General features: G+C 39.8%; 1 protein-coding gene across 1 annotated transcript in view; it reads left to right on the top strand.

Moving 5' to 3' along the window:
* The first annotated feature begins 3,917 nt into the window (after positions 1 to 3,917).
* LOC100126660 (glutamate receptor ionotropic, NMDA 2A-like) overlaps positions 3,918 to 11,000 on the top strand; it is a 271,249-nt gene continuing 264,166 nt past the window's right edge. Inside the window, exons 1-3 of the mRNA XM_018239071.2 lie at positions 3,918 to 4,609; positions 5,358 to 5,548; positions 6,650 to 7,048. Coding sequence (XP_018094560.2) covers positions 6,668 to 7,048 — 381 coding nt within the window. The 5' untranslated portion in view covers positions 3,918 to 4,609; positions 5,358 to 5,548; positions 6,650 to 6,667. The remainder of the gene's footprint in view (positions 4,610 to 5,357; positions 5,549 to 6,649; positions 7,049 to 11,000) is intronic.

The raw sequence follows: 11,000 nt of genomic DNA, 5'->3' as shown, positions 1-11,000 counted from the left end.
GAGGAGGAGATAGAGATAAGGTCTTGAGATGTAAAGAGCTCACCAATAATTTTCAAACCATTAGGCAGGGGTTAAATAAGGCTGTGACCACAAAATTCATACAGACAAATAAAAACATTTTGTACCTTAAGCTACTTAAAAATGCCCTTCCCTTTAAATATATTGCAATATATGGACAAACAATCCCTGTTTTGTTTAAAGGAGAGGGCATTTGAAGTAGCTTCAGGCCCAAAATGTCTCAATGTCTTAAATATATTTACACACCTGCTTCTGCCCCAGTGGAGGTAGATACATGACACATTCATGTACAGACACACAGGTCACATTTGTAAGAAACAAAAGCACTAGTAGTAGAGAAAGGTATTTAAAACCTACAAGTCTGTGGGGACAGAAGCTGCATTTAATGAATATAAACATTATAATAAATGTTGTAAAACAGCAATCTGAAAGGCAAAGATAGGAAATGAGGAGCACAGTGTGGCAGAAGCTAAGACTAAACCCAGAAAGTTTTTTAAATATATTAATAGTTGAAAGATGCGGGTTAAGAGTACTGCTCTTTAAATAATGGCACCAGCATGGATGTAACAGATACAGAAAAGGCAAATGTGCTAAATCAGTTCTTTTCTTTAGTGTATACAATAGAGGAGTCTGGGTCTCACGTCATAGCTGCACTTTTGGCTCAGCTCAATCTAGCCAGTGGCTGACTCAGGATATGGTTCATAAAGCTTTAATAAAAATTAATGTAAACAAGAGCCAGGGCCAGATGGCATACACTTCCTGGTTCTTGGCAGTAGATGTGATCTATTTGGATTTTGCCAAAGCATTTCATGCAGTGCCCCACAAACGACTGCTTTCTAAACTAAGGGATTGATGGACTTAAAGGGGACCCATCACCCAAAAAAATTATTTCAAATCCTATTTTATCATGTTAGTCAAGCAAAATGAACTTTAATTACACTGTATAAATTATTTTAATCTTGTTTCCATAAGTCTGGGAACTCATAATTATAGCAAGCAGGCAGCAGCCATTTTGTGGACACTGTTATTAAGGCAAGCCTTGTATCATCTCAGAATCTTGTTTGTGCACCAGAATGTGGGACCTGATGTCCATCCCCATGCCCTGGCTACACAATTAAATGGTAAAGAGAACTGGGGGAATGTAGGGAGAGCAGTGACACCTAGGAAGTGCCTAATGGAAAGTGAAAGTAATTGCTTGCCCCACCTCTATGCCTAGGCATAGAGGAGGGGCAGGCAATATTTGATTGACAGCTGAGATGTTTAAATGAGTTTACAACAGCTATGAATGCTTTAATAAAAAAAAGAAATTGGATTTCATGTTTAATTTGAAAAGGACTTTTCTTATACAGATTTTTATGTCTGGGTGACGGGTCCACTTTAATGAGGATATTTGCAGTTGGATAGGAAACTGGCTACAGAATCAGGTACAGAGGGTGGTTGTTAATGATACATTCTCTACTTGGAGTAAAGTTATAAGTGGGGTCCATCAGGACACTGTATTTGGTCCACTTTTATTTAACTTGTTCATTAATGACTTAGGAGAGGGTATTGTAAGTAATGTATCAGCCCAATTAATTCCATCCAGGGTGTGGCATCCTTGCAACAGCTGTGAAGAAGTGGAATTCTCTCCCTGAATCAGTCATACAGGCTGATACATTAGATAGCTTTAAGAAGGGGTTGGATGGCTTTTTAGCAAGTGAAGGAATACAGGGTTATGGAAGATAGCTCATAGTACAAGTTGATCCAGGGACCAGTCGTATTGTCATCTTGGAGTCAGGAAGGAATCCCCCCCCCCCTGGGGCAAATTGGAGAGGCTTCAAATTGGGGTTTTTGCCTTCTTCTGGATCAACTAGTAATTAGGTAGGTGATATATAGACTTAAAAGGTTGAACTTGATGGATGTGTGTCCTTTTTCAAACTAACTTACTATGTTACTAGTAGTATGTTTTGGATATTTTATAATGGTTGTATTTTAATGGTTGCTTTGTGACTACCACATCTCTAATCTCTATAAATATGGATTGTGGGTGCATTACACTGCATTACACTGCAGTATTCAGTAGAACTCTATATGGGATAGAAATTTCCTTAAAACGTTTATGGGATAGTATGACTATCAAGAAGAATTCATAATAACCAAAGAGTTAACTTTTTTTGTAGAACACAGCCAGTAAAATGTGCAGGCCACGCATTGGCACAGAGATCTGCAGCATAATTCCTATGGCTAAATGCATTGGTGACTTATTTCTTAGAAAGTGCTTAGTGGAATAACTAGAAATAACTGGGCCCTGTGTCAAACCCTTTTAGGGAACCATATACATTAGTAAAGAGTATTTATTTCACAGTCGTTTACTGAAGCTGCATCTCTTTTTAGCTACAAGGAAATATCAGGTAAAGAACTTATATGGAACTTAAAGGGATGGTTAGCCTTTATGTTAACTTTTAATATGTTAAAGAATGGCCAGTTCTAAGCAACTTTCCAGCTGGTCTTCCTTATTTATTTTATACAGTTTTTTAATTATTTGCATTTTTCTTCTGACTCTTTCTGGCAAAGCGAAACACCCCAAATTTGCCCCATCACTATTCTTTGAGTGTAAACTAATAAGCCTTTAATAGAAATTTAGTAGAAAAAATATCACTGCAGCACCTCTTTGTTGCAAAAGTGAAAAATGTGTTTATTCAGTCAGAAAAAACACAGGCAATGTTTCGGGCTTAGTCTCGCCCTTTCTCAAGCCTTGAGAAAGGGCGAGACTAAAGCTGGCCATAGACGCAAAGATCCAATCGTACGAATCCTCGATTCGTACGATTTTTGGACCGTGTGTGGAGAGTCCCGACATTTTTGGTCCCACGGAGATCTGTCGTTTGGTCGAACTGCCAGGTTAAAAGATTTCTGTGGGCTGCCGATAATATCGCGAGAGCTGCGGCCGACACGCTACACACAAGGGTGAGCTCCGTCAAACTTTCATTACCCGTTTCTTTATTGTGGGCTGCGGGTAACATCTCTACATGTATTGCCGATCATACAATTTTTAGTGGGAAACTGTCACCAGCTTTGTCGGACATAACTTTCGTACGATTGCTGTCAGGGGCAGAACATCAGCTGATCTGTTCTTTTACTACTTTATTTGATCTGAATGTTTAGTGGCAGGTCGGAAGATGGGGAAGTCCAATCATTTGAGGATTCCAACGATCGGATCTGTTCATCCATGGCCAGCTTAAGCCGGAAACGTTGCCTGTTTTTTCTGACCGAATAAACATATTTTTCACTTTTGCAACATAGAGGTGCTGCAGTGATATTTTTTCTAGTGTATGTTTTGCCCCTGGAAAGGGCTTCCGGACTGCATTGCACCCTGCCCGCAAGGTGAAGCACACACCTTTCACATTACGTTAATAGAAATTTAGAACATGGGATATTGGACTAACTGGGTATGAAACACAGGCAGATGCTTGTTATTGTTATTACAATTGTCTCCTACAAACGTAAAAATGCTTACCTTTTTTCATAGCAAGACATGACACAATGTTGTTTTTCACCAAGTGAGATAAAGAGAGACCATTGTCACCACAACACAAGCATTTCAGGCTGATGCATCATGGGACCTTCCTTACACTCATCCACTGGAATTAAATGTTTAGCCATCTCTCTCTCTCTCTCTCCCTCCCTAAACTATTCTGTAAACTCCAGTATCTAGAATCAGCAGAAGAATTACATTTCATTGCTAAAGCTCAGTGTTCCAGTGGGATAAGTATTTGCTAGTGAAGTGCCTGTGGGCAGCAGTCAATAGTCTCCATAGGCAGTGTGATTTCAGCACTGAGGACAGCGACGCACTATAATTATTACTATGCACAGCTGCTTCCTCCATAGCATTTGTACAATTAGGTTTTGGGGGGGAGTTGGGAAGATGCCATAGGTGTGCGATGGGGGGGGGATGTGGCCCGTTACAATATTGAAATATATGTCATGCAGTAGTAGTAAACCCACACAGCAGGGCACATGTCTTCCTCGAAATTGTTTTGTCAGTTGCAAAGAATCCTAATTTGTTTCTCTTGCCAAAAAACACCTGCTGTCTCTGAGTTTGCACAGCAGCCAATGAGAACTTGTGCAGAATACAGAAAAGATGCTCTGGCTCCCATTTTACTAAGAACATCACTGCAGCCCTGGTGCCTTCCAACCAATCTCCCTGCTCTCTGCATAAACTCACTGGGCTTGAAACTGAGTGTAATTCTCTCTCTTACCTTAAGGATGTGTAGCTGACTGCAAGCCTCACTTTCCAAAAAAACCTATGAGGAATACAGCGACATGCTGTCTTACAGTTCTGCTGCAGAGAAAACAGAAAAAAAACCCTCTACAGCGCAGGAATGGATTTGCCTTTTTCACTGTACAAAGACAGTTGTCAATCTCTTTTGAAGTTTAACACGGAGAAATAATGTGCTGCTGAATTCTCTTCTGTTTTCTGCGAGGTTAACAAATAGCTGGGCAGAATCGTGACACAGACAGAGAGATTGTTCTGCTGCATTGCTCGCGAGGGGATCCTCTGGGGCGAGTTTATGGGATGTGTGTCTGAGGCTTCACTATCTGAAAGAAAAATGCAGTAAGTATTCTCTGTTTTGTTGCCGTTGTGTGGAAAGGATTTCACTAATGACTTATTCATTGATTACAATACCATGGTTACGTGAGAGAGCAGGGATATCAAAGCCAGGCAACAGCGTGTGTGTTGTACAGTTGATTTGCAGTCTATACTGTGTAATGCAGTAGCACTAATCAGGGTAGGCAAGTGAAGCAACTATGGAGAGCAAATAAAAACCTGAAACCGCTTTTCTTTATATTGAATTGACTCTTGGATACGTCAGTTGCAAAGGCAGATTGCAGTATATAAAGTTCTACTTTGGAATAAGATCCCAGCACCAGGGCTGCGCTTCCCCGGTTGCATCTGACATAAGAGACAAAATCTTTTCTTTGTATTGTGTCACCTCAAGCCAAATTAGCACCTACTGTTTGATGTAAAGGCATTTGGAACCAAAATACATAGTCGGTGGTGGTTGTGCACTTGAGGGGTTTTCATGCCATTCATATACATTGCTTGCCTCTGGATTCTTGTGAGTTTCACACTCTCATCATGGTGGGAACCAAAAACAGTTAGGGGGTAATCAGGAGCGATTCCCTGAAGGTAGCACTTCTTCCATAGCAAGCCAGATACACAGAGTGTAGCACTGCTTCTATTCTATGTAGTTAACTAAATCATTTCTTATTACCTAAAGCCTATGTGTTCTCCCTCCCCAATAGGTATCCATCCATCTGTCTGTCCATCTCTTCTAATCTCTGTTTTTTCTGAACTCTAGGCATCTCTTACTTATCCTCCAGCTGGAGTGGCTTGATCTTTTGGCAGCTTTGTGCAAATCAAAGTACAGCAGCAGGGAAAATGTTCTTGTAGAAGCAGGCGAAGGAGCAGCCCAACAGACAGTGCTGAGAGCTACGAGATGCCAAACTTTGCAGCCAGCCAAATAGCAACCACATTATTCCTAAGGCAACGGTATGTGTGAGCGAGAGTGAGGCGCAGTGAGTGGTGTGGGCTGAAGGGGGTGCTACTGTACTTCTTTGCCTAACATGAATGGGAAGCTGAACATAGTTGAGGCATGATATACGTAATAACAGGAGCTTCCCCTGCAATCCTCCTCACCAAACATGCGTTCTTTTAAACAAGCTATTTTTATACCAGAATAATACTAATATTGTACGCATCGTGTTGGATTGCAGACTCGCTCTGTTTCTGGGGCAATCGGTGACAGTATTTTTATGTCTTTTTAAATTTGCCGGTGCAGGAGAATTGCTGTCATGGGACTGAGCAACAATGTAATAAAAAATATCAAGTAGATTAGTGTAATAACTTTAAAACAGAATTTATTTCCGATGTAAGACCCTATGGCATATAAAGGTGACTTTAGATCACTAATGAGAACCCATTGATCGCATGTTATCTGCAGTCATCGAGACAACTTGTGGGGATTCTTCTGCATGCTGATTGGGCTGAAAATATAAATGCTGCAAACAGAACGACGATGCTGAGGAAGGAATGTGAAGGCACTGCAGGGTATCCCCCATCCAGGACCAATCTGCATTACACACAAACACACACCACTAGATACCATGGATACATGAGAGATGGGAATATAATACAGGGGGGAGGCGATCCACAGCCAAACTAAACAGTTTCTGCAGCACTAACTATTTGCAGCATCGTGTATCATTAAACCTTTGCGCTCACCATGGCTTAAAAGCAATGCAAAGCTGCAGGCACTCTCATTAGGTTTCTCCAAAACTGTATACAGTTAGTGCAGCAACTATACATTGTTAGGCTGTATATTTCAGTAGTTATTAGGCTGTATGTATGCACTGTCCCTGGGGGGTCTTTGGTTTGGGAAAACATGATACCTACAGATCTTGGTGCAAATGGGGGCTGAGCAGTTGAATTAATTGCACTTCTGTAATGCAATGAGCACCTCCACTGCACCAAATGAGACTTCGCCAAGTCTTGGTCATTCAGAGTCAGACGTTCCATTCTGCTGCTAAAAAAAAGAGAAGAAGCTTTTGGGGGGGAGCCTTTCTCATATTTCGCCTCTGCTTTTTTCTACAGAGAGCAAAGCTGGAAAAGATGGGGATATTTGTTTTACTGCTATATACCTTCCTGTACCTGGGCCATGGAGCAGAGAAAAGTTTTCCTGTTTTGAATATTGCAGTCATTTTGGGGAGGACCCGCTATATCACTGAGAGGGACATACGCTCCCTATGGACAAGGGATATGTCCTTGGACTTTGATGTCAACGTGGTGACCTTGCTCGTGAACCAAACTGACCCCAAAAGCATCATCACCCACGTGTGTGACCTCATGTCAGGCACCAAGATTCATGGGGTGGTGTTTGGAGATGACACAGACCAAGAGGCAGTAGCTCAGATTTTGGATTTTGTTTCGTCTCAGACTTTCATCCCAATTCTAGGGATTCATGGTGGATCCTCAATGATTATGGCAGACAAGGTAAGAAATCAGACCCCCCCCCCCTTTTTTTGTTCCTTTGGACCACTCATAACCCAAATAATGTGCTGTATTACTATACCTGTAATAGTTTTCTACTGGAATCTGGTATTTCAAAGGATACAGAGGAGTTGGAGGTGAGTGAGCTTTTCACAGTGCAAAAAACAACTGGGAGAAGCAGTGGGTTGTGCTTTCAGACCTCCTGCTGTTGGAGATGCTGAGCAAAGTTTCCAAAAATATGAAATTTACTGTTATACTTTCATTAATATTCTTCTTCCATAAACAGCGAGGACATGATTTAGGGCAGGAGGAGGTCAAAGGCTAGTTATTACCATATAAATTGTTGTTTTTATGTGCATGTTCATTTAATATTGGGTATATATTATGAATCATATTTAAAATATTGTAAATATCTGCATATAGATAGTACAGCATTGTATCTGAGGATGTATACAGTGCATTTATATTGGAAACCAGATATACACACTTGTATATATATATTTATGTTGGCCAAATGTATATACTTGTATCCCTTGGCTGCCAGTGGTATCTTCATGAAAACATTGTCTCACTATGAAAAATAATTTTGATTAAATTTTCCAGTCTTAGAGCTGTCCGTTATTTATCTGACAAGACCAACTGCTTTACACTCACATGTGTCCTTATCTACACGGGCTGCACAACAAATTAAGGAATATCCAGTCAGTGTGCCAAAGCAGTCAAGGATGTCACTTTCACTTTGTCACAGTGGCCCATATATCTTTTAAATATAATGAATAAGAAATCCTGAATGCACTTTTATCTATTGGAAAAAAAACCACAACCGCTTTGGTATTAAATATGGGACTGTCCTGACACTTTGAAATGATGAACTGCTCCATTGGAATGAAGGTCTTTCTGCATTATGTGCACATATGATGCCTATTATTCAGCTGTCAAAAAGTAACATAAGCAATTTGCCACTAGAGTGCACCATACAGTGCACTATATCACTGAGGATGCTGTGCGCCCAAAGAAACATAAGGTTATGTAGGTTGGAAAGGATCTTACCCAGCTAATTTCTTATGAAAACTGAATTTTCTCTAATGAAGAGGAACATGTCATTATTCATATTGTGAGCTCAGCTCAGCATATAATCAATACAATATACAATATCCAATAACATACAATTCAAGTTTGTAGGGGTGGGCATATCCCCATAAATATGTTTTAATTTTGGTACAAACCACTGAGCTTTATTGACCAGAGTATGTGCTATCTGCAAATGTGGAGCTTTGCAACACCCCACTCTCCATATAGGCTTGTATATGATATTAGAGCAGCAACAATCAGTTCAGGATGGTTGATGTTGGGACATTTTGGAGTTGCTACAAAGCAATTGAAGCTATAGAAAGAGATCATTTGCAAAGACAGAGACTAAATTCTGACTCCTACAGGAATCAGAACTGTTTTTTCATGGTGGTACTGTAGTAGATGATTGATCAAAACTGGCTGCTATGGGCCACTGCACTTATCTTTGGGGCTGTACAGTCTCATAGCACACCATATTGTATTCTAATATTTCCATATCACCAATTTACAATGTAAATATTAAAACCAATATACTGTATATAGGCAATAATGTAACCCCTAGGGGCAGATTTATCATGGGTTAAAAATAAAGTTTTTTTTGACCTCCCATAACTTGGAATTTTGAATTAAAAAAGACCAATGGAAATTTTTGGAAAAATGTAAGTCTTTTTTGGCCGAATAGGTCTGTTTTCCGTTTTCAATCGAATAGGTCAGTTTTTGATCAAATAGGTCAGTTTTCACTCATATAGGTCCGTTTTCAAATCGAATTTGGACTATTCCCTAGTCGAAGTACACAACAAATAGCTAGTAATTCAATTTTTTTTAATTTAAATTTTCACTTCAACCTTTGACAAATTTGTCCCCTAATGTAAAATAAGGATAGGAGGAGTCATGGGATCATATAATAAAGGCACAAGACCACAGGCAGCCTTTATATAGGTCATGGTAATCCAAAGTGACTACTTATACCTTATTTCGTGATTTATTAAACCCAGATGGTGTTAAAAATCCGAACAAAAAAGTACTTCATCTCAAACCTGTCGAGATCATGTAGAAGTCAATGACAGATGTCCCATTTACAACTGGAAGATATCCTGTTCTGCTTTTGTACAATAATCTGAAGATTTTGTGGTTTTCATCGATAATCCGAAAAAGTCAGAGTTTTTGGGTGTAAATCTGAAAAAATCGTTCAATTCAGATGTTTTCATTTATTGAGTCTTTTCCCACATCAGATTTTTTCATTAAAATTTATTGATAAATACTTTAAAAAAAAGTCAGCAGGAATTTTGCCGAGAGATTTTAAAAAAAATAGTAAGAAAGTTTCGAAGTTTGATAAATAACCCCCTAACTCTACGACCTTTTCATCTACACTGGTATGCTAGGGCCTATTTACAAATGGACCACAGATCAATTTGGAGATTTACAACTTTATTTTTGTAACAAGATGCCTACATGCTGTTTTTTTTATATGCTGTAGTTTTAGGTTCATTTGTATCTGTACCGCCTACTCAGAGCAGCTACAGACATTTAACAGATTCGTTGAAGTTGTTGTCACAGACTAGATGGGTAAAACAAAACAACACATGCAATCTTGCACCATACTCTAATGATATTGAAGTGAAAGGAGAAACTAGATGGGGACAGGGGCTTTCCATGGCCAATGCTGATGACACACCAGGAATAATTGTATGGCTGACATAGGTGGATTAAGTTTGTACCTAACATTAAAGGGCAACTATCGCAAAACGGAAAATGTAAAATTTGTTTCAGCATACTGAAATAAGAAACTTTCAAAATACAATCCATTAAAAATTCTGTATCATTTCTGAAATAATCAAGTTTATCATCACTATTCCTCTCTCACCATCTGTTGTAACAGTTCAAAATCTGCACCTAGAATTACTGAGCTGCTACAATGAAACACCAAATGCAGGGAAGGCACTCGGAGCGATTCATTTTCCAAAATCGCCCGAAGTTTCCCCGTGAGGCCACTTTGGACGACTTCGGAAAACGAATCGCACCGTGTGCTATCCCGCCGGCGATTATCTCCCCAAATTTGCCTGTGTGCCCTGACCTTAAAGGATTCCCAGAAAGGACCCAGAGACAACTTACATTGAGGCTTAAGGTGGCCATAGACACACAGATCCTATCGTACGAATCGAGGATTCATACGATTTTCGGATCGTGTGTGGCGTGTGCCGACATCTTTCATCCGGCGGAGATCGGTCGTTTGGTCGATCGGTCAGGTTTGATTTTGACCCGACCGATCCCGCTGGAGCCCACGGCATATCATAATCGGATCGTTCCGCCATACGGCCAACAATCAGATTACCTCCAATATAGCCATGTTTGTTAATGGCATTTCGGGGAAAGGTCCGGTCGTTTGGTGATGTGGCCAAACAAGCGGATCATTGCATCTATGGCCACCTTAAGGGAAACACCTACAGCAGCAAATTGACACCAGAAGAGCTCCAGGTTCTACAGAAATAAAGAAGAATCTAGTGCGTATTTTTTATGTGGAGGTTCATCTCCAGTTTTACTGCTTTTTTAATATTATTATGTGCAAGAATAGTAAGTTTGGGTGGGTGGGTATTCCTTTAGAGCAGAAAACCTTATTATACTTGGAAAAGGCATATTTCCTATCTGTAGGGAAAACATTTACATAATTTAAAAGTAGTCCATTTCACCCCCTGGTATGCACTGACAACAATATCAATAAACAAGCAGCAGAAGCCATACTGTAGTTATTCCATCTGGGGTTGTTCCAGATTTTTTTTCTAAGGTATTTAATATTCTAATTAATCATCTTCTGTGTATATCTCAGCCTTGTTCCTTAGCAGTAGCAGCACTACATGCAAGAATGCGGTCTAGAATTATTACTTTC

The sequence above is a fragment of the Xenopus laevis genome, chromosome 9_10S (genome assembly GCF_017654675.1).
Source record: "Xenopus laevis strain J_2021 chromosome 9_10S, Xenopus_laevis_v10.1, whole genome shotgun sequence".
Taxonomy (NCBI): Eukaryota; Metazoa; Chordata; class Amphibia; order Anura; family Pipidae; genus Xenopus; species Xenopus laevis.
This window is presented reverse-complemented; position numbering and strand designations above follow the sequence as displayed.